Below are 24,860 nucleotides of genomic sequence, written 5' to 3'. Positions count from 1 at the left end.
CAACACACAAACCAGAATTGGGAGAAATCAGAAAAGAGCCAGAGAAATCCTGGGAGGTGCACACATGTACCATGAAAAAAAGCTTTTCTTGTTGTAGCGAGCCTCCCTGGCCAGCCTCAGCCCACTCTGATCTTTGGTCTCTCTGACAGCTGACCTTCAGTGCTCAGCAACCCTCAGATACACTTCTCTAGAGGTATGTCCTTCCCTTCAGTTCTTGAACATTTCCTTTTTCTTCCTTATCTTATCATGGAATCCTCTGTTCATCCACACTGGCTTCTTGGATCCCCTACCATGTTTCTGTCTTGTTCGAATAGCGATGGCTTGAGCTTGCAAGAGCTCTTGTTTTAAGAGAGCCCACCCTTCACTTGCTCCTTTCCCTTCCAGCATTCTTGCCCATGGAATGACTCTCATCATACCTCTGAGTTCATTAAAGTCTGCCCTACAAAAGTCTAACAAATACGTCTGGCTATGTATTTCCTTGGCCTCCCACACCAAAAGGAATTCTAAGAGGGCATGATCACTTACCCCTAAGGTCCCCACCTACCAATTCTTGCCTGTTGGTTAGTATTAAGTTGAGTATGGCTGAGCCCCTCGTAGCTTCCTCCACCATTTGAAAAGGGAAGTTGTTGGCCAGGCAGGTCAGGAAGTTGCGTGACTGTGGAAGTTTAACAGAGTTTGTCTCCCAACACACATCGGGGAAATGGAGGTTACCCGTAGCAACAAGGTCATGCTGCTTGGATACATTGTCAAGCTGCTCAGAAGGGCAGCATCCACCTCCACATCCTGGTCAGGAAGTCTGCAGCAGACTCCAACCACAATACTGTTTGTCCTTCCTTCCCTTATCCTCACCCAGATACTTTCCACTGGGCTGTCACCCACCTCCTTCAGAATTTCCTGACAAGCAGTGCCACTCTGCCTCCTCTTTGACAACTCATATCCATCCACTACTACATTCCAGTCATGGGAATCATTCCACCAAGTCTCTGTAATGCCTACTAAATCATATCCCTCTGTCTGCATAAGAAACTCAAGCTCTTCCTTCTTATTGCCCAAGCTTTGGGCATTGGTACATAGACACCTAAAGCCCTGCACCTTTGTCTCCATTTGACCTGGCCCTCTCAGGTGGGCCTCTGCTGTTTGCTCTCCTTCACTGATATCCCTATGTTGGTCATCACCTTCCCTTTGAGGTGTCAGTTTAAAGCCCTCCTTTTTAAAAATAATAATAATAAATTTATTATTATTTAAAGCCCTCCTGATGAATCTCCCCAGGAGAGTCCATAGAGTTACAGATTTGAATCGTAACCTGCCATGGCATCCAATTTGGCTCAAAAGAAGGGTATAATAACAAAAACAATGACCAATCTTTTCCTGTATAACAGGGGTTAACCTGCTACGCAGAACTTCCACCATCTATCTTTGGGTCCAACATTTTGCAACCCCACTAACTGGTACAGCACCACCCACTTTAATTTTTAGAAAGAATAAATTTAATCTAGGTTTAATCTATTACAAACATTACTGTGATTTTAGTTGCCTTCTCATTCTAGTAAGTGAAATCTCTAAAGTGCACATAATCTTTTTGAATAAAGGCTGTATGAAAAATGAGGTGTGTGGATACATTTTTATTCAATGCAAGCAACCACAATAGAATTCAAGAATGACATTATGGCTCTTACCCAGCTCTTGTAGTTTTATATTCCACTTTAAGAATAGGTTTACAAGGCTCTGGCTTCTTTCCATCTTTCACCTGCTTCCCTAAAACAAAACATTTTCTTATTTACATTTAAACATAATTTTTGATCTTGAACACTACAACAAAATCTTAGGAATATTTGTTTTATTAAATTATTTTATAAAATTTATATCCCGCCCTCCCCAGCAAAAAGCTGGGCTCAGGGCGGCTCACAACATGTTTAAAAACACAACATCATATCAAAAGCATTCGTAAATAAAAAACAGCCCCATAAGATATCAAAAATCAGCAGCAAACATTTGGTGCACTTATTGTGGCATAGAATTAGTCATAAAACCTATATGTACTACAAACTGCTTTGAAGAGAATTGCTGATTTAAACAGAAATAAACGCAAATAATTCACCTACATTGCTTACAAGTGGTTAACTCTTTTCTGTAACAGAATCAATCCTATACACTCTTACTTGTAGGTAACTAAATGGAAGTTACTTCCAAGTAAATATAAATAGGAACAGAGTGGGAAACGATAAAGAATACTCAATAAACATCCCACTAATACAATTAGGAGGAGGAGGAGCATGTTAATTAGGTTCCCTATCCAGAGAACCCCTATTCATTAGGGTTAAAAATTCTTCCTCACTGTAGCCCCCTAAACCCATATTTTGACCATAAGAGTCTTCCAACCCCCTGTAATGCCTTTTCAGGGGTCAGAGGGAGCAGCTGGGCAAAGGTAAGATAATATTTGCTTCTGTCACAAAATATCTGTAGGATTCAACCCAATTCACAACATTTGATTAGGTTTCTATTTGGCACAGAAAGTAGATACAACGGAAGTTTCCATTTTTACAAAACTCTACAGTACAAAACTCGCCTCTACAGTAAAATTAACTCAACAGTGTAATTACCATTTACAATTATTTCATTTGCATCAGTAGTAAAAATCCTTTCACGATCCACAATCTAATTATGGAATGGAGTTTGCTTTGAATTTCCCCAAAGCTAGAGACAAGTTTGGCAATACAAAATGCAAGGCAAGTCAAGCAAAATCTAACTGCTCTATTTTTATATCAATGCACAAGTCTATTAACATGTCTCTAGAGAAGCCTTTTTGTAGATGTCGGGCAACACTGCTGTAAGCTTCTGTTCATATTTCCCAGCTTTCTCCTCCCCCCAGCAGCCATTTCTAACCCCAGAAAGCCTGGGGTTGTGGTACCCACATAGGTCATTCATGCATGGGAATTTTTGCCTGAGGTTCGTTGCTGGCTGGACCCACAACTTTCCTGTTGGGAATCTCTGCACCAAGCTCTCTCCAAGCTCACATCAAGTCCCGCCCCTTTAAATGCTGCTTTGCAATTGCAATGCTCACTGTGAGAGAAGGTGTCCCCCCCAAACCCAATTGCTGCATAAAAAAGCATTTTAAGAACAATGAACAAAAAATGGAGCTATCTGAAAGAAAGAGGGGGGAGAAATCCAAACCTCCATTTTAAAACTCCTTTTTTTTGCTCAGAAAGAGCTCTGAGGAAGCAGGAAGTATTTGAAACTCCACCTCTTTACACACTGCTTTGTGATTGGCTGTGAGGGACGCCAATCTTTTTGTGGCCCGGTTTTGCCATCTGCACGAAGATTTCAGCCAGGCTGATCTCAGGTTAGAGGGAAAAAGTAGATTAACAGAGGAATGGGAAGATCCGGACATTGCCAGGGCTGGCAGTGAAGTGATTTTGAATGGATGGAGAACTCGTGCAGAGTTCCAAGGAACAACTGAGTCAGACCAGGGCCAAAAGTGAGTCCAAGTGCCCATGCATAAATGACCATAGAGAAACCGCAAGGAAGGGACAGGAGGCAAAATCACTCCCCCCGGCCTCTTGTGTGAGTGGAGCCTCTATGACAGAAGGTGCAGGAGGACATGATTTCGTCCCCTCTTCCCTTCAGCCTCTCAACCATTGAGGCTATTACTCCACATGTTCCAACAACCCTGGAAATAACCTTTCCTGGGGTTGGAAATGGCTGCTAGAGGGAGAAGAAAGCCATAAAGATCAGGGATTCTTGCAGAGTCCTTTCACTGGACACAAGTAAGCTTGAACTGAAAGAGCCGGGACAATTACAACAGCTGTTGGAGAACTCTGTTGGATGACCTTGAGCCGGTCACACACACTCAGCCTAACCTACCTCACAGGGTTGTTGTGAGGATAAAATGGAGGACAGCAGAACTATGTAAGCTCTTTTGGGCCCTCACTGGGGAGAAAGGTGAAGTATAATTGATAAAGAAAAAAAATCTTGAGATAATAAAATTATTTGTAAATGCTGTGGGGACTGTGAAAACCACCATAGCCCTCCCTGTGAAGCCCTATATCCAGAGATAGATAGATAGATAGACAGACAGACAGACAGACAGACAGACAGACAGACAGACAGACAGATAGATAGATAGATGAGAGAGAATTTATTTGCGGCACTTAGCCAGTCAAAACATGATAAAACGGAAAGCATGGACTAATAGATTCTTACAATCAAAGAATTACAGTCCGAGTCTTAAAACATTTTTAAAACATTAAAAAAAGAATTACAGCTGGGACACATCTGTCAATTGCACTGTTCTAAGGCGACGAATTTTCACTGCTGCTAAACAAAATTTCGCGACCTTAAGAGTAGTTGAAGGATTATCCCCTTGTTAGGAGCATCTCAAACCTTTCACCTGCCCTGTCAGGTCTCAATCTCGATAAGAGGGGCTCAATAAACTTCGAACGGGGTAATGAATAGAAATTGCAGTTCAGGAGTATATCCCATTATTTCAGGCAACAGTGGCAACATGGAGACAAGGGGGTCTGAAACTCTCTCCTTCTCCCTCTCCATGGGCAGCAGCTGGAAGGTAGAAAAGCAGTACACATTTCCTGCCACCCTGGATGGAGTTATTATGACAATATTCAAAGTACAAAAAGCTAATACAATTTCCCCCCTGAAGATCATGGGGAGGGGAAGCACTACATTATCCAGGCTGCCTGAGACCATTAGTACTGTTATTACTGCTGTATTTGTGTTTGGGATCCTGGGAAGGAGAGGGGGGAAGATGCTGAGAAGGCAAAAATGACAGGTTTCCTTCCCACTGTCATCCTTCCTCTGCTTTGGCTACTGCTGCAACTCAGGAGAAGGAAGGGAAACAGAAACCCTGGAACTAAAACCAAGCCAGAGAAGAACTTCGTCATTAAGATGATCATTACAAGCAGCTGAAGTTCATATGCAAAGCCTGAACATTAACTTTGGCAGCATCAAAAGTTACAGTGGGGTTGTGCTGATTCAATGAGGGCTATTTCTTTATCTGGTTTCTTCCCCTCCTCTCCACAATGTAGTGTAGTTTGTTAGAGCGCCCTAGGTTGCCAAAACAATGGGATATGGCCTTAAAAACAATGGGACATGCTCTCTCCACAAATCTTAAACTGAGGCTTATTCAGAAAATAAAATATGTTCAAGAGATACTGGACCCCACAGTGACTCTTTAGCAATGGAATGAGTAAAGTGTCTAATTGTTGGGTGTTGTAACTCACCAGTGTGTGTGTGTGAAGTGCCATCAAGTCGCAGCCGACTTATGGTGACCCCTTATGGGGTTTTCATGGCAAGAGACTAACAGAGGTGGTTTGCCAGTGCCTTCCTCTGCACAGCAACCCTGGTATTCCTTGGTGGTCTCCCATCCAGGCTGACCCTGCTTAGCTTCTGAGATCTGACGAGATCAGGCTAGCCTGGGCCATCCAGGTCAGGGCGACTCACCAGACACATCCTTAAATATATGTTTGGGGCATTTTGGTCATTCGGTTTTTCTGGGACGAACTTACTGTATTAAAAGATCATTGAAATCAAACACTTCTGATTGATAATCGAATACCTTTTTATTTTATCCTCTTATCTTATTGATTTGTAATATACAAAATAAAATAATGTGAAAAACACTGTAGGCTATAGCATGGAATATGCTTCTAGCCCACATCAAAGCTGTTCTATGCTAAAAAGAGCACCAAGTGAAAGTGTCGCTACTTCCAGAATTCTCTGAAGTGCCAAGTGAGCCCATGATCACTGTTCTTTGCCTTCAGGACATAGAGCTCGGCATTTGTTCCAGCACACTAAGAAAGAAGTCTTACATTTTCTCTCTCTTTCATCCTCTACTCATGGAGAAGTATGTGGCTGTTCCTGCATTTTTCAAAGCCTATGGACCTGGAATTCTGACCATCTACAATCCAATTTATTCAAAGTTATAAGCGGTTGAGTCTTATGAAAAGGCAAAGCATCATCACCATTGTCATCTTTTTCTATTGCTATTGATAACTTTTATCATATTACTTAACAATTAGGAGGGAAACCCTATTTTAATATGCATGGCACTGAAACCATACTTATGACAGACCCTTTAAATGTTTTATAGGAGTTTATGTTTTTAAGCACGTGCATGAAGGCTGGTGATTTGGAGCAAAGAAGTCAGGGGGAAAGGAACAATTAATATTACTTGGAAGTAGATTGGGTGGTTTCAAACTGGATGTGCATCATATTTTATATCTTGTATATGTTATGCTTAAGTATCGGTCTGCACTTACCATGCGGAGTGATTGTCTGCAATGGCTTGGTGGGGTTCTTTATATTCCATATAGTCAAGGTGCCATCAGAATGGCTACAAATAAATTGCTTTCCTTCATGATGCCAAGCTACAGAATGGATTGCCTGCACATGGGGGGAAAATCACAATGTATTCATAGTATTAACAGAAATGACAATTAAAAACAAACTTACTGTCACAGATGAACAGTGAAAACTATTCCTGCAACACAGAAACTGGTGTGAGTGGTGCTCTGAACCAGTCAATAGGAACTGTGGTCCGAGGAGCTGGAGTTAATATTTGGTCAGTTAAAAATTAGATGGAAGAGTTGTTGAAGGGTTATTTAACACAAGCGTCATATGTTTGAATATGCCATAATGTTTCCCTTAGCAGTTGGTTATACCCAACCTGCTGTTCTTGTTGTATCTACTAATTTTACTTAATATATTTACATCATACTAAACAGAACCTTGCTTAGTTATGAAATGTGCCTTGACTGAGACCCCTATTGAGTTAGTTGTAAAGTTAGCCCCAAATACCTTAAAAGCAGTGTAGATTAAAAATCAGTATAAGGTATCTTATCTTTCCTTAAGTTCTCCTGTCTGGGTAACTGAGAGTAAAATCAGGTTACAATATTTCAGCACTTTTTGTTGGGTCTATCTAGTGTGCTATTAAATTGCAAGTGTATGTTGTCTTTATACACAAAAAAGCTGTCGAAAGTTTTTTCCCCTTTCTGTGCAGTTTAAAATCAGAAATCCAACATCTCATTGTTGACTATTAATATTTAAATCAATGTGTTTTTTTCTAAATAAACCTTCTTGTTCATTTGAAAAGTAAAATCATCTTACACCTGTGAACCTACCCCTCAGTTATCAATCCTGGCTTCTGAAAGTTATACCAGACCCTGATTCAATACCTGAACCTTTGAAATTCCCACTGGAGGATTCTCGGTGCAATGGGGTAGGTGGAAATCCTTTGGGGTGGTGTCTCTCCCCCAGGAAATCACCATATGTTACTAATTAAATTTAACATAAATTATGAACATGGAGGCTAAAGAGAAATAGCTTTATTTACACACCACAGTTAAGTCTATATTGCATTTGGGTGTATTTCTACCCCAAGTCAAATTCTAATGTATCTTGTGGTAGAAACATTCTACCAAAACAAAAATGTTTGTGGTGGTAGATTTCAGGTGTTTCGTAGTACTAAAACACCCAGAGCTTGAAAACATTCCAACATGAGGCAGAATATTTCTTCTCCATAAATTCACCTTTCCCCTTTTGCATATGGCACAAACAAAACTACGGTATATATATTTTTTTTAAATTAAAAAAAAAGATATTTGGAACTGAAGACATTAGATTATTAACAAGCTTTCATGAATTAAAAAGCATATAAAATTAATATTTTGAATGTTTTTGTATTTTGCAGAATTTTTTGCCTCCTTTACCCCCAAAATGGTTTAAAAAAAAAATCAGACAAATGGCAGAATGCATAGATTTCTCAGTTGTTTTCTATGTATTTTGGGGACATCAGTAGATCTAATCCTCAACATAGCCCCATTTAAGGATACTAAAATCCAGAGTTTGGAGCCATGAATAGAGAAGACATCTTTCTATAAACCTGAGAAAAGCCACAGGTTTGCAGAAAAATCCGAAATCTAAAGAGAAATACATCAAGGGTTAAAACTTGCCAAAATAACAGCAGCAGCACCTCTACCTTTAAGAAACAGATGCCCACTGACATCTCAGTGGCCATTATGGGGGTTGCTAGGCAACCACAACAGTATTACTAGCCTTCAAGCCTTGATTTCTGCAGTAAAAGGGGAAAGGGAGGAGGCAGGACCCATTCCAAGGCTACTTAGGTCTCCCAATCCTACTCTGCTCTCCTTTCTCCTACTTCGATTGGAAGACACCTCAGGGCCTTAACCAGCAGCAACTACCATGCAACTTGCTACTATGTAATCTGTACAACTCATCCAGGTACAGTGGTGGCTATGACTTGATACCACACAATTTGCCTGGACCCAGTGGCAGCCTCTACTCAAATTGTGTGACTCGGCTGGCCCTGGGCAACACACAAATCACCTTGCTACTGCATTGGGCTGCTGAAGAAAAAAAATTCGGTAAAGTTCGGCTTCGGCAAAATTTGGCCCTTTTAAATTTGGGACGTGCCGAAGTCCGAACTCCCCCGCTTCGGATCCGTGAAATTCAGCGCGAGATCCGGAGTTTGGGGGAAATTGGGGGGGGGAAAGAGCCCCCCACGCACCTTCAGGGAAGAACCGTGAAGGCACGCGGGGGGGGGGGACAGATCTGCACCTAGCTGTTAGGCGCAGATCTGTTTAAAGGGCCCCCCACGCCTTCAGGGAAGCCCAGTGAAGGCGAGCGCGGGGGGCTCTTCCCCCCCCCCAAATTTCCCCCGAACTCCGGATCTCACGCCAAATTTCACGGATCCAAAGCGGGGGAGTTCGGACTTCGGTACGTCCCGAATTTAAAAGGGCCGAATTTTGCCAAAGCTGAACTTTACTGAATTTTTTTCTTCAACAGCCCTATGCAGTAGCAAGGTGATTTGTGTGTTGTCCAGGGCCAGCCGAGTCACACAATTTGAGTAGAGGCTGCCACTGGGTCCAGGCAAATTGTGTGGCATCAAGTCATAGCCACCACTGTACCTGGATGAGTTGTACAGATTACATAGTAGCAAGTTGCATTGTAGGAGCGCGGGGGGCCCTTTAAACAGATCTGCGCCTAACAGCTGGGAAACGCAGATCTGTTTAAAGGGCCCCCCGCGCGCCTTCAGGGAAGCCCTGTGAAGGCGCAGGGGTAGCCTGGAGAAGGGGTGGGGGTGGTAAGTAACTGATGGTTATGCTGCTGCGCCGAACCCCGAATTTGATGAATTTATTTGCCGAACACCCCGAAGTCGGGGAATTCGGCTCCCCCGTTTACTGCCTTTTTAAAAATTTGGTTCGTCTCGAACCGGAAACCACCGAATCAGGGGAAATTCTGCGATTTTTCAGTTCGGGACAAACCGAATCGACAGCCCTACTACTGCATGACCTTTGCAACTCAGATTTTTCCCAGGGAGAGGAAGAGCATGGGAAAGAGCAGGAGGAAAGCTGAAAACCAGTATAGTGTAGTGGTTAGAGTGTCATATTAGGATCTGGGAGGTCCTGGTTTAAATCCCCATTGTACCACAGAAGCTTGCTGGGTCACCATGGGCCAGTCATTCACTCTCAGCCTAACCTACAATCCAGGGTAGTTGTGAGGATAAAATGGAGTCGAGAATGATGTAAGCTGATTGGGGTCCCCATTGGGGAGAAAGGTGGGTATAAATGAGGTAAAACATAGAAGCTGAAGACTGGGGGAGGCAGATAAAAGAAAAGCTGATTGGTGAGTGGGAAAGAGAAGAAAACAGGGAAACACAAAACGATATTGGGACTGCCAGGAAGAAAAGGGAAATAGTGTGGAAAACGGGATACAGGGAAAATGAAGTGACCCCCTCAAGTTCTTACAGGTTCCCTATTTGTTGTTTTCTACACATGAAAATGCCTTAAGTGGACAAAGTTGTACAGCCATTTCTCTAGGCATTCTGCCACCCGAAATGTAAAACCTGGGTAGCTAGTTCACCCTGAGCATATTTAAAGCTGTTAAATATAACTTAAGTGTAACGGTTTGAAACCATTTTTGTATAACAATTGCAAGCATAGAGTACAGCTGTACAAATCAGGGACAAATAGAATTCTTTATTTGCAGTTCCTTTTCTTTTTTAAATACAGAACACTAATGTCTTAGATAAAATATCTTACTCCTGAATCAACTTTTGTTGTGGCTACATGTAGCTTATTTGCCTACAGTATTGTTAAAGATTCTTATAACTGTGGTAATTGTTCGGGATGTTTTTCTGTTCCTGCAATGTACTTCATTCTAAGATTTTCCTAGCCTGTACAATAAATTTTACAATTCTACTACCATAAACATAAATGATCAACATAATTCTTTCTGGCATCATTAATTTTAAAACTTTGCCATGAAAATTATCCCTGCATTATCGGAAACCTGTCTTGCCGTGATCCTGGATTCTGCCCCGCCTTCAACGCGCCCTTTTTCCATGAAAAACTCCCTGGATTCCGATTAATTCTCCCCGCCCAGCCTGCCCCCCCTTCCCGTCTCTCCTCCCACTCTCCTCCCTCTCTGGCAATCCTTTGCAAACACCAATTGGAGAAGAAGGTCGCATAACGCTGATAATCCCGTCCCCCTTTCCCACCCTCCAAGCAAAAACCCTCCAAGCATCTTGGCTGAAAGAGTTTGGAAACCTACAGCTTTCCAGTTTTAGTTTCAAGGTGTGTGTGTGTGTGTTTTATTATTACGGCATGTAGACTGGGGAGACCCATTCGGCTTGCTTGGGGGATTGCGCTCAGCCAGAGCAGGGAGCAGGATGAGAAAGGCTGCAGGGGGCTCGGCAGGGAAGCCAGCCAGCTGCCTGTGGGCTTCTTCGAGGAAGGCAAACCGCTACAAGGGCCGCGGAAAGCACAGGCCCGGCTCGCAGCTTCCTTCCAGCAGTGGCCGGCCCGGCTTGCGGCCCAGGGGGAGAGATCTGAGGGCACAGAGGGCGCCCAGCAAAATCCAAGCAAGCTCCTTCTCCTCCCCCCTTCCGACGGCTCTTCTTCTTCGCCTTCTCACTCTCTTCTTTGCTGTTTCTTTTTTGAAACTTTTACAAATCCCTGTTGTTTACTCACTTTCTCTTTTCTCCCTTTTAAAACATTTTTCTTCTCTGGCCGTTCTTCCCTTTCCCAGTTTGCCTCTGTCCCTTTCCCCCTTGGAACCCCCCCCCCACTTTCCCCCCTCGCTTCATCCCCTCCAGCTCCAGAAAATCACTATATTGGCAGCTTTAAAGAAAAAAAAATTAAAAAGTGGTTCCCGTCTGCCGGAATGTTTGCACCGAGAGATCAATTTACTTAGACGGCCACCTATTTGCATTTTCACAATGGCTGCCATTTTCACAGGAGTAACCCTTTGTTCCCCCTTCCCCATCAAAGGAGCAACGTGCGGATGTCCAGTGGGCGGGATTGGGGTGTGGAGCAGCCAACACAACAAAAGACGATGATGATGGCGGCGGGGAGGGCTCAGTTGTTGTGGGCTGCTGCGGCTACTGCGGGCTAAAATTGCAATGAATAAACTAAAACGTCAGAATAACCATGAATAACCATTTTAAAGTTTGGCTTATATTGCTCTGCTGCAAGTCAGCAGCAAACTCGTGCGTGAATAATTGGCCTGAGAGTTTGGGCTGCAGAACAGAAGCAAATCACTCCAAGCTCAAACTATTAGTTGTGAGGGAGGGGGGTACCTGGTCCTATTCTCATCCCACACTCTTGGGTGGGGGGAAAGAATGGATTGCTTCTTTCCCCACCTCACCAAGCTATCAGCTAGGGCTGAAGAATAGAAGCAGATTACTCCTGTTTTCCTCAGCCCGAGCTGTTAGTTTCAAGTGAAGAAAAAAATCCTTCTGCTGTCCCCACCCAAATCCTACAGCTTCAACTGCAGCCCAGGCTGACAATTTGGTTTGGGGAAAAGAGAAGGTCAATTTGTTGGGCTTCTGATACCCTCCCCACAAATTTGCCTTGCGGAGATGCAGCAAACATAGCAAGCTGAGAAATCAGAAGAATTCAACTTCCAACTGATGTTTACAATCCCTGCAAATCAATGACTCAGCTCAAACCCAACCCCCTTCTGACTATACATATTACTCTTCCGACACACTTTGACAGTGAGAGATACTGTCCTTCAGTGTTACTCCTCTGAAGCTGCCTGCCACAGCTGCTGGCGAAACGTCAGGAAAGAAAATACCAAGACCACGGTCACACAGCCTGGATAACCTACAAGAACTGATGAACTCTGACCGTGAAAGCCTTCGACAAGAATATCTTTCTTCACCACCAACTAGCACCTTCCCCAACACACACACATACATATATAGGAAAAGCATATGTCAGTATTCCCTAAACACTACCTTTTTTTCTCTTCAAAATATTGATTTCTGTGCTTGTTTTATACATTCTGCTCTCTATTTATACAAGCTATACACCGCCTCTCCAGACACCTGCTGAAGGGTGACTAGTATATGTAATAGCAATGGGCTCTTTCCCATGTGGATAACCACAACCGCACAATGAGGCCAGTCTTAATGCCGCTGTAAGGTTCTATAAAACCAAGAAAATGCCCAGATCTGCAGAAAATTCTGACTTTCAGAAGAAAGACCAATTTTGGGATGAATCCCCCAAACCTTTACCAGTGACACCTCCATGCACACAAACATATAGAAAACAAACTGCCAGAATTCAGTTAGTATTTGGAGTTGCCATAGCAACCCCAAAATGGCATGTAAAAATTGGCATTGGTCAGGCAGCTAACACGTAGAGGAGTTGTTGGCAGCACTAGAAGGAGGCAATGAGCTGGAACCTAAAGAGAGCTGGTGGGGAAATGTGTTTTGCCTTTCCCACAAGTCTTCACAGGTCCCCCATCGTTTCTTACTGAAGACTAGCATTTTAAAGTAGAGAATAATCACCTTCTAAATTGTGTTAGTATTTCCTAACCCACAGTTTGCAAATTATACAACATCACAGGATTGAGACTGAATATTTTAGCATCTGCCAACTTAATTTTACTTATTTAAAGCATCTGTAAACTTAAGTTATGAGAGCTTCAGGAGAGATATTCTATATGATGTTGCTTTTTTGCTACCTTTTAAAATTCTGTACAACACTAGAGCAAAGTTCCAGCTTGTACTGCATGGAACCATTATTAAATTCATTTTTTTCAGAGTGTCCCTTTCAAATATAGAAATTGGAAAACCTTTCAGAAAAAAATCCCTGTCCAGTCTAATCCTGAGGACTGCATATATGTTTCGACCAGGATACTAAAAATTATCTTCATTACTATGAACTCCTAACCTAGTATTACTCACTAACCTTTGGGTGTAGGACAAATTCCAGTCTTGGGGTACTGTAGAGGGCCATATTAGTGACATCACACACCAAAAATAGGCGTCTGCCTCCTGAATGGATTGAAGACTCTTGTCATGAGATGCCCTAAAAAAGGAAAATATTTTCTCTCTTTTACTGTATGCTGCCTTGAGTCTCTAATTGCTCCTTGTTTTGGAGTTATCATGGTTACCAGCAAAGTATATCTATAAGAACTACCAACTGGGTTCCGTCTTTAGATGCTGTTCTGATTAATCAAGATGAGAACTGTTTACTTTCTTGGTAGCCATGATGCTTTCAATACATGTGGGACTGTAATTGTTTTGATGACAATTTTAACTTCAAAGGCTGTTCTTTTGGCAAAGAATAGGGACATAAAATTCAACGGAAAAAGTCACATACACCCTAACAAATATCAGCTATTAGGATTTTTATTTTACTGTCCTAGTATACAATGAGATTGTCTGGTATTATGCACCAAATGAGTGTTACAAAAACGTACTTACACTGATATAGAGTCAGTTTCAGAATATATTTTACAGTTCCAAAGACTAATTTTTATATACTATGTTATCTCTCTTTCCTAAAATCGGACATAGTCTTCTGCATCCTAGTAAATAACATTAATAAATTCATATAAATTATCCCCTAAAATTTTGCACTGTGTACTAACTTTATATAATAAACCATTTTTTCTTACTATTAACCAAGATAAGATCCATGTGTCCTTAACTGTAATTGTACTCACTATTTTGTTCAAATTGCCCTACACTTTGTTCCATTAATCCACAACTAGCTGTTCAGTTATAATTCCTAAAATTACTTTGAGATAGTGGGGCTACAGTTAACAAAGGGACATAAATCTGATGCAGCATTTAGAGTGTTAACACAGGGGCATATTTCTGGTGCACAGTTAGTGTCAGTCAAGACCTGGGAGTTCCAGGTTCAAATTCACACTTCTCATGAAGCAAACTGGATGACCTTAGGTCAGTAACTTTTTCTCAGCCTAATCACTTCACAGGACTGTTACAAATATGGATGCTACAAATTTTGGGCAAACATGTTCTATAGTCAAACTTGCTATATTCAAATGCAAAGATCAGACACAAGTTAATCACACTGAACAATTCCCCTTCCGAACAGGTTTGCATCAGGGTTTTGTTGTATTTTTTTCAGACGAGCACCTACCCAAAAACTGCCAATCCAGCTATTAACGTTGCTATGGACTACTTAGACAAACACCAACATTTTTAACACATAACATTTATTTATGACTGATTTATATGATTGTTGATGATTTAACTGTCCATGGCTGTATCCAACTCAGCAAGTCTGCATTTTTTTCATGGCATGGCACAGGAGGGCTTTTAAAAAGAATTGGTAATTGCAGTTGTTGAAAGCATGTACTAAGGTTCTAGCAGTTGTTGAAAGCATGTACTAAGGTTCTAACAATCTACTGTCATGATCCCTGAATTCCCAGCTTTCGTTTTAAAAAGAAACTCTAGCCCTTTTCCTTTCAGAGTTATAAATCAATTTCCCCCTTACAGCTCTCCAAGGAAAATGGTTAGAGACTCTTTTTTTAAAAGAAAGATGGAATCCAGACATCATGGCAATAGAATTAGTGCATGCATTCACAATTCAGCATGCTAAGAACTGTCATTGCTTCTGACTGCAAGCGACCCTATGAGTGAAGGACTTCCGAAATGTCCTATTGTTGACAGCCTTGCTCAGGTCTTGCAAACTGAGGGCCATGGCTTTCTTTATTGAATCCATCCATCTCATGTTGGGCCTTCTTTTCCTGCTGCCTTCAACTTTCCCTAGCGTTATTGTCTTTTCCAGTGACTCTAGTCTTCTCATAATGTGACCAAAGTGCCATAGCCTCAGTTTGGTCATTTTAGTTTAAAGGGAGAGTTTGGGCTTGATTTGATCTAGAACCCGCTGATTTGTCTTTTTGGCAGTCCATGGTATCCATAAAACTCTCCAACACCACATTTCAAATGAGTCACTTGTTTCCTTTCAGCTGTCTTCACTGTTCAACTTTCATACCTACACCTAGTAATGGGGTATGGTATGAATTATCTTGATATTGGTCACCAGCGACATATACTTACACTTAAGAATCTTTTCTAGCTTCTTCATGGCTGCCCTTCCCAGTCTCAATCTCCATCTGATTTCTTGATTGCAGTCTCCCTTTCGGTAGCTGACTGAGCCAAGATATAAAAAATCTTGAACAATTTCAATTTCTTTATCATCATCTTCAAAGTTGTATAATTCCTTCTGACTTTTGTCTTCTTGATGTTCAGCTATAATCCTGCTTTGGCACTATCTGCTTTAACCTTCAGCAGTAGCTGTTTCAAGTCTTCACTATTTTCCGTCAGTAATGTGGTGTCATCTGCATATTTCAAAATATTAATCTTCTTTCCACCAATTTTCACTCCACCTTCATCTAAATCTAATCCAGCTTTCCTTATGAAATGTTCTGCACATAGATTGAACAGATAGGGAAATAAAACACATCCTAGTCTGACACCTTTGCCAATTGAAAACCATTTTGTTTCTCCATATACTGTCCTAACAGTAGCCTCTTGTCCTGAGTACAAGTTGTACATCAAAACGATCAGATGTTGTGGCACACCCTTTAAAAAAACAAAAAACCACCACAGCTTTTCATGGCCTACGCAGTCAAAAGCTTTGCTGTAATCTATGAAACACAACCTGATTTTCTTTTGAAATTCTTTTGTATGCTCCAATAACTAATGTAAATTTGCAATATGATTGCTAGTGACCCTTCCTTTTTTGAATCCATCTTAAACATCTGGCATTTATCAGTCCATTTGTGGTAACTTTCTTTGTTGTATGATTTTGAGCATCACTTTACTCATATGAGAAATTAATGCATTGGTCTGATAGTTGCTGCAGTCTTGGAAGTCTCCTTTTTTAGAATTGGAATGTTGATTGCTTCCTATCTGTGAGCCATTGTCTTGTTTCCATATTTGTTGGCATATTCTTGTTAAGATTTTGATGGACTCCGTTTCTGTGGCTTGGAATAGCTTTATTGATATCTCGTCTGCTCCTGGTGATTTGTTTCTCCCAACTGCTCTCAATGCAGCCTTCACATTACTTTCTAAAACTGTAGGTTCGTCTTCAAAAGATTCTTTTTGAAAGGAGTCTGTCTTTCTCTCATCTCTTCTGTATAGTTCTTCAGTGTATTGTTCCCATCTTTTCTTTATTTTATCCTGTTCAGTTAATGTATTTCTGTGCTGATCTTTAACCATGCCTAACTATGCTTTAAATTCCCCCTTGATTTCTTGAATCTTGTGGAACAAGTCTCTTGTTCTTCCTTTTTTGTTGTTCTCTTCTATTTCTTTACACTGGTTATTATTACAGTTCTCTTTGTCTCTATGTGCGAATCTCTAGAACACTGTATTTATCTTTCGATTCTGTTTCTGTCACCTTTAACTTTTGCCTCTCATCTATCTTTAGTAATTTTAAGAGTTTCATCAGTCATCCATCGAGACTTTTCATTTCTTTTGGCTACAGGAATGATCTTTGCGCATTCTTCCTTGATGATATCTCTGGTTTTTCAACTCATTGTTCTTCCAGATCACAATCACTTGAACTTAGTAATACAAAATTGTTTTTTAACATGGTTCGTTATTTTGATTGTATTTTGGCACTATGAATGTTTTGGTGTTTGTCTTCAGCTTTATTCTAATTTTTGATACAGTCATGGGTCTGCCTGCTGTCAGGCTGCTATCTCGGTTTCGTTATTGCCTCTGTCTCTGCGCTGTACTGTCTGGCCCTCAAGGTCGCATACCTAGGCCTGGGAACTCAGCTCCTGGGAAACTGTATTCAGCCTATGCTTGTAATCTCCCGCCTTTTCTGCCTTATATTATCTCCCAGCTAGTGAGTCTCTCATAGCTGTCATTTTATTCGTTTGCACTGTATGCCTATTTGACCAGTAAAAGCCATCTGTTTGGACTCTATATGACTTTGTGGTGATTTCTGGTTCTGTGGGCCAAGGGCTGACATTATGACAGCTATCTCTTCACCATTCTACTAGCCAGGCTGGAGCCCAGGGGGGTTCGCCTGCCACTTGGATGGGAGCTGTGCAGCTCTCCAGGTGATCTACTACCCTGGAGCCCTTCTCTGAGGATCCTACTCTGTTACAAGACTTAATCGCTGAACTTTTCCGGACTACCCGAGAGGTTTGCCGCTTGAGGGGACTGGTACAGGAACAGTGGCAATCTCTTAAAGGAACTCTCTGGATGTTGACGTCGGAGGATACTGATACTCGTTTAGATCTTCAAGACTTGGATCAATTACTGGACGATGCCCGGTTGGCAACTGAGGATTTACAAATATTAACTGGACTTTTGGATAATCTTATTTCTCGAGAAACTCTTTCTACCATGGCGGGAGCCCCGCCGGAGGGTTTTTCCCTGATCCTGGATGCAGCCAGCTGTCAGGCTGAAGCCAAGCGAGTCGCTATTAGCACCGCTCTTCTCCTTGTGGAATGTACAAAGGACACCCCGGTAGCCACCTTGGCTCAAGTTTTGACCTCGACTTTTGGAGCCGAGGCACCCGCACTGGCGGTTCGAGTACAACCTCTGCTGGGGGGGGAACCCGACCCCATACTCTCACTCCTGGAAACAGAACTTTTGCCGCGCATTACGGCAGAGGCTGCCCTAAGACTTGAGAACGCCAAAGTTCTTGCGGATCAGCAAGCCGCCGAAGCGGCTAAGGTCGCAAGAGAGAGAGAAGCTGCGGAAGCAGCCAGGGCGGCTGCAGCAAGGATTAGGGATCGGGCGAACGTGGACACGCGCCCCAAGGACAATGTACAAGGGCTATCAGGTCTGTCTTTTCCCCCGGCGTTTATCCCGTCGCGCGCGACCCAACGCGCACGCCGTTTGGCTGACCGACGTCGAGACTCAGGAGAGTCTGAAGACGAGGATCTATATGGGGATAGCTCTCAATGGGCCACAAGCTTCCGGACCAGTAAACCTCATCTTACTGGTGGCCCAAGTGAGGAGGTTCATCTCTTACGAGCCCAGAATCGGGAGCTCTCCGACCGTGTTGATCAACTCCAGGAACTAATGGAACGTATGCTTCAGGAGAACAGGCAATTACAACAAACCCTGATAGCTCAGAGACAGCCCGTTCCGATACCGGGTCAGGGGGTACCCGTACAGCCACCCCAACCACCCGCTAATGTGCCTGCTCCACCCTTGCCTCCTGGAGCTCCTGTTGTTCCTCCGCCCGGACCACCCGTGCAACCGGGCCAACCTGCGCCCGGCCCTTGGAAGCAACTCAAATTGAGGACTACGTACGACGGATCTCTCGAGACTTTGCCTTGTTTCTTGCATCAAGTGGACAGTTATATGCGAGAACAAGGACAACTTTTCCCCACGGAAGATAGCCGGGTGCGTTACGTAGCTTCCCTTCTGACAGGTAAAGCGGCTGACTGGATGGTCCTCCAGTTTGACACCCGCTCTCGTGCTATTCGTTCCCTCAACAACTTCATGACTGCCCTGAGAAGGAGGTTTGAGGACCCCTTCCTGGGGGAAAGAGCCAAAACGGAACTCTTACAATTAAAACAAGGCTCTGCTACAGTTCGAGAATTTGCCGATGAATTTCAACGACTGGCAAGTAAAATTGTAGGTTGGCCCGAGACCACCCTGATCCATCATTTCAGGGAAGCCTTGCATCCTGACATTCTGAACTGGTCTTACATGCGGGGCAATCCCGATACCCTCGAAGACTGGATCCTATTAGCCGAGGAAGTGGAAAGCCGCCGACGCTTTATTTCTCTCGTCCGTCAAAAGCACAAGGAAAAAGGCACCCAAAAGCCTCAACCCAAGGCACCACTGCTCGTCCCACGAAATCCCCCACGTCCGCCCCAGGAACGTGAAGCCCGATTTCAGAGGGGTGCCTGTCTTACTTGCGGAGAAATGGGCCACTTTGCAGCCGTTTGCCCGCGCCGCCAGGAATTATTTCGTCCCAGCACGACAACCCGCGCCCGAGGTCGTCCACCACGCAGAGGCACTGCGGCCACCCGCAGCGCAGCTCCGGGAAGACCCACACCCTCTGCACTCCATGCCGGGGACCCAGCCTCCCTACCTACTACCAACGACCCCGCCGGGTCTCGGATTACAAGTGCCCCATTGGGGGACAACTTTCCCTCTTCGGATGAGGAAAATCCTTGGATTTCTCCAGCCTTAAACTTGGAATCTCCCCTCGACTTGTCAAAAAACGGCTCCGGTCTGTGGTGAATGGAGCGTCTCCACAGACCTCTCAGGATCTTCCTATCAAACCGAATGCTCCTACCAAAATCAAAGAAGTGGACTCCACCGTCTACGTGGATGCAGTTTTACAACACCTTAACGGTGGCCCACAACTCCCCGTCAAAGCACTAATTGACTCCGGTTGCTGTCGCACTCTCATAAGCGAAGCCACTTTTGCTGCACTCAGAGCCGACTCTGAGGCTTTACCCGCCCCCGTCCAATTTGCCCAAATGGACGGAAGCCATTTCCAGGGGGGTCCAGTTGATCACCGCACCATAGGGGTGGCAATGGGAATTGGTTCCCACTGGGAACAAATAGACTTCACTATAGCCCCTATCCGATTTGAAGTGGTCTTGGGAATTAACTGGATTAAAAGACATAGTCCCAGTATTGATTGGGAAACAAACACTATCTCCTTCGCTAGTCCCACCTGCGACCAGCATCGGCAGAACTTTGCTCTGCTATATCCGCCCGTTCCAGCATTAACCTCTACTGCCCCAGCACCACCGGTTCTACCTGCTGTATACCGGGACTTTGAAGATGTCTTCGACCTTAGGGAATGTGATGCCTTACCCCCCCACCGGGCCTCAGACTGTGCGATTGAAGTGGTAAAGGACTGCACATTAACCAAGAGTAAGATTTACCCTATGAGCGCTTCCGAGCGCACTGTCCTCCGGGACTTTTTGGACAAAAACCTCGCCAGAGGGTTCATTCGCCCTTCGAATGCCCCAAACTCGGCCCCCGCGTTTTTCGTCCGGAAAAAAGAGGGCGACCTTCGCCGGTGCATTGACTTCAGAAAGCTCAATGCGGTTACCCAGACCAACGCCTATCCTATCCCATTAATATCCGATATTTTGGGACAATTACAGGAAGGCCGTGTGTTCTCTAAATTAGACTTGGTGGAAGCTTACTACCGAGTCCGTATCCGCGAAGGGGATGAGCACCTCACTGCCTTCTCTAGCTGTTTCGGAATGTATGAATTCCTTGTGATGCCGTTCGGATTAAAAGGGGCCCCGGGGGTCTTCATGCAACTCATCAATGAAATCCTACATGACCTTCTATATCGTGGGGTGGTGGTCTATTTAGATGACATTCTCATTTATTCGAAAACTATGAACGAGCATGTAGCTCTGGTCCGGGAAGTTCTGCAACGCCTGCGTGACCATCAACTTTTCGCAAAACTAGCTAAGTGCGAATTTCATCAAAGCAAACTCACGTTTTTGGGATACATCATCTCCCACCAAGGTCTTCGCATGGACCCCGCCAAAGTCCAAGCCGTCCTCGATTGGACTCCCCCCACCAACCGTAAGCAAGTACAATTTCTAGGATTTGCAAACTTCTATCGGGGATTCATCCCTAACTTCGCCCAGGTGGCTCTACCCATTACGGACCTACTGAAAACTAAGGGAAAAGTAAGCTCGGCTGCCTTGCCCTCCGCAAAAATCCTATGGACTGAGCAATGCCAAGCCGCTTTTCTGGCCCTCAAACGCCTCTTCACTTCGGAGCCGGTGCTACGGCACCCAGACCCAAATCAAATGTTCATTGTGCAAGTCGATGCCTCCGATGTAGCCATGGGAGGGGCTCTCCTCCAGCAAGGACCGGATGGTCTTCTTCACCCTTGCGCTTACTTTTCAAAAAAATTTGCGCACGCTCAATTAAACTGGCCCATCTGGGAGAAAGAGGCCTCAGCAGTTCATCATGCACTGACTCTATGGCGGCAATTCTTGGAAGGGTCTAAAGTCCCCTTTGAGGTTTGGACCGATCACAAAAATCTAGCTGCCCTCACGGGGTCCCATAAGCTATCGGCGAAACAACAACGGTGGGCGGAGTTCTTTGCTCAGTTCCATTTCACCCTGAAGCACGTCCCTGGGAAGCAAAACGTTCTCGCGGATGCCCTCTCCCGTTTACCACAATATCCGGTAAAACTCGAGAGACCCACCAACTCTCTGTTCACCCCTATGCAACGTGGGGCCCTACCTATGCTGGCTGTGCAAACTCGATCCCAGCATCAGCACGCCTTACCCAACTTACAAGCTCCGCCAGCCCAACCGGCTGCCCAGCCGCCACCGCAACAGACCGGCGTTCCCGCCCTTCCTACCCCTCCGGCCGCCCAGCCGCCTGCAGTCTGCGCGCCGCCGCACGTAAGCACTAGCCCCATAACTGTTTCTAAGATCTCCATGGCCGACGGGGGGGCCCCCTCCAAAATCCCCATCTCCGAGTCCTTTTTAAATGTCCTTCGGGACCAGTGCCTTTTAGAACGCTCCGCTCATACCCTACCTCCTGGTGTTTTGGAACAGGGAGGGTCCTGGTACAAGGACTCGAAATTGTATGTACCCAAAGCTCTCCGGAAGGACGTTTTACATTTAGCTCATGGAGCCAAAACAGCTGGGCACTTTGGGTTTCTGAAAACCCTTCACTTATTGCGCAGACAGTTCTGGTGGGGGGGAATGCGTTCCGACATTGACTCCTTCATCCGCAGCTGTCCCGTTTGTGCCGCTGCGAAACGATCGCAGGGCAAACCCCCGGGACTGCTACAACCTCTTGAAACGCCCAGCAAACCTTGGGAAGTGATTGCTATGGACTTTATGACTGATCTCCCTCTCAGTGGGGGTAAAACTGTGTTGTGGGTTGTTACTGATTTGTTTTCTAAACAAATACATTTGATTCCATGCGCAGGGATCCCCTCTGCTCAGAAACTGGCCCGCCTCTTCGTGACGCATATCTTTCGTTTACATTCGTTTCCGCGTAAGATAATTTGTGACCACGGAAGTGGTTTCGTTTCTAAGTTTTGGAAAGCTTTCCTCAAGTTGGTGGGAGTGGAACAAGGGTTGTCTAGTGCATACCATCCTCAAACTGATGGTCAAACCGAACGTGTCAATGCTGTACTTGAATGTTATGTTACGTTATGTTATTGAATGTTATGTTAACTACCACCAGGATGACTGGGTGGAACTGTTACCTTTGGCAGAATATGCCTACAATAATGCCATGCATCAATCCACAGGTTTTAGCCCATTTTTTGCTGTGTATGGACAAGATTTCAGTCCTATTGCTCCTGCAGATGATGTAGAGGGGGAGGGGAACCCCGACATTGCCTCCTGGGCACACGCCCTCCGTACCACTTGGCCCTGGCTCGTTAGCAACCTCGACCGGGCCAAGCGTAAATACAAAGCGCAAGCTGACAAACATCGCTCCCCCGGGGGTGATCTGCAAGTGGGTGCTTTGGTTTACCTTTCCACCAAAAATCTCCGTTCCACCCGTCCGTGCCATAAGCTCAGTGCTAAATTCATTGGCCCTTTCCCCATCACCCGGGTCATAAACCCTGTCACGGTGGAACTGGCTCTCCCCAAATCCTTGAGGCGTGTGCACCCTGTTCTCCACATTAGCCTCCTCAAACCCCATGTTGCTTCTCCACAGTGGCATCCGGATCCACCTCCTGCGCAACCCATCATGGTGGGGGGGGGAGGAACACTTCGAAGTCTCCAAGATCCTTGACTCCCGTGTTCACCATGGCAACCTGCAGTATTTAGTCCGTTGGAAACATTTCCCCCCTGCCTATGACGAATGGGTGCGCGCACGGGATGTCTCCGCCCCCGACCTCGTCAACGCCTTTCACATTGCTTACCCGGATAAGCCAGCCCCCTTGCGAACTGGGAGGGGGCCTTGAGGGGAGCAGAATGTCAGGCTGCTATCTCGGTTTCGTTATTGCCTCTGTCTCTGCGCTGTACTGTCTGGCCCTCAAGGTCGCATACCTAGGCCTGGGAACTCAGCTCCTGGGAAACTGTATTCAGCCTATGCTTGTAATCTCCCGCCTTTTCTGCCTTATATTATCTCCCAGCTAGTGAGTCTCTCATAGCTGTCATTTTATTCGTTTGCACTGTATGCCTATTTGACCAGTAAAAGCCATCTGTTTGGACTCTATATGACTTTGTGGTGATTTCTGGTTCTGTGGGCCAAGGGCTGACACCTGCCAACGCCTACTCGGACGAGGAAGAGATGGAGGAAGCTGGCCCCAGCCCTTGGATGCCACAGAAAGATCCACTGGACAAGGCAGAGCCTCCACCAGGTGCAGAAGGGACGTCTCAGGCCAAAGTCAGCATGCCACACCCTCAGTCTGGCAGCATGGGATCCAAAGCTGAAGTAGAAGAGCTGCAGCTCACCCCTGGGGTCACCAGAGCACTTGGTACACTGGTACACTGGTGTCACCAGAGCACTTGGTACACTTGGTACACTGAAGAAGGCAGGCCCGGAGGGAGGCACAGCAGTGGTACCCTAGCACGTGATTGGCAGCTCAGCACCGATCAACCTCAGCCTGTATGAGTCACCACAGGATCAGGGCTGACAGACACATTGGCTACCCAGTCATTGATGAGTAGCATCTGTCTGAGGGTGACTCAGCAGGTTGAGGAGCTGCACCTGCTCCTGATCAGGGTTTCCCTGATAAAAGCAGCCTGAGAAGGCTGAACCAGTGTGGAAGCATCTTGTCCACAAAGCTTATGCTCAGTTCCCTAGAACTCTATGTGCTTGACCTTTGGACTGGATTTGGACTTTGTTGCTTGGATTTACTACTGACCTTTACTGTGACCTGACTTGTGCCTTCTGGCTTCTGCTCTCCAGTTTTGGTGCTTGAACTCTTAACTACTTGTGTGCTGACCCTGGACTGTGCCTTGGACTATGCTTACTGCCTGTTGCCCCAGATGCCTGCCTGAACCTGGACAGATATTAACAATTCAAGGTCTGTACTACAGTCAGCTCCTAGTCTTGTATTAGTAGACAGAATAGAGTTTCTCCATCTTCTACTTCCAATCATGTAATCTATTTGATTTCCATACTGGCCATCTGGTGATGTCCATATATACAATCATCTGTTCTGTTGCCTGAAATGTGTTTGCAATGAACAAATTGCTGTCTTCACAGAATTCTATGAGTCGCTTTCTGCTTCATTTTGTGCTCTTGCCCAAATTTGCCAACAATACTTGATTCTACTCTGTTTCCCACTTTTGTGTTCCAGTCACCTATGATTATCAGAACTTCTTGTTTACGTGTGTGGTCAATTCCTTCCTTGACACTTGCATAAAAGCTTTCAATTTCTTTAATCTTCAGCATCTATAGTTGGGGCATAAACTTGAATGATGGTTATATTGATAGGCTTTCCATGACATTTGAGTGATATTATTTGGTCAGACTTTCGATTATAGCCCCTGATGGTTTGTTACATCTAGCCTCATTTTCAGAGAGACTCCGTTTCTTCCGTGTTTGTCATTTCCCAAGTAAAACACTTTATAATTTTCTAACTGAAAATGTCCTAATATAGTCTACTTTAGTTCTTCTT

General features: G+C 44.6%; 1 protein-coding gene across 2 annotated transcripts in view; it reads right to left on the bottom strand.

Moving 5' to 3' along the window:
* The window catches only part of STXBP5 (syntaxin binding protein 5), a 210,609-nt gene that overhangs the window by 78,712 nt on the left and 107,037 nt on the right, over positions 1-24,860 (bottom strand). For both annotated transcript variants that reach the window (XM_056852557.1, XM_056852558.1), the window contains exons 8-9: positions 6,273-6,396; positions 1,677-1,755 (exon numbers count right to left, since the gene is read on the bottom strand). In XM_056852557.1, coding sequence (XP_056708535.1) covers positions 1,677-1,755; positions 6,273-6,396 — 203 coding nt within the window. The remainder of the gene's footprint in view (positions 1-1,676; positions 1,756-6,272; positions 6,397-24,860) is intronic.

This window comes from Euleptes europaea, chromosome 7 (assembly GCF_029931775.1).
Source record: "Euleptes europaea isolate rEulEur1 chromosome 7, rEulEur1.hap1, whole genome shotgun sequence".
NCBI classification, from domain to species: Eukaryota; Metazoa; Chordata; class Lepidosauria; order Squamata; family Sphaerodactylidae; genus Euleptes; species Euleptes europaea.
The sequence above is the reverse complement of the archived record's forward strand: the minus strand, read 5'-3'. Positions and strand labels throughout refer to the sequence as shown.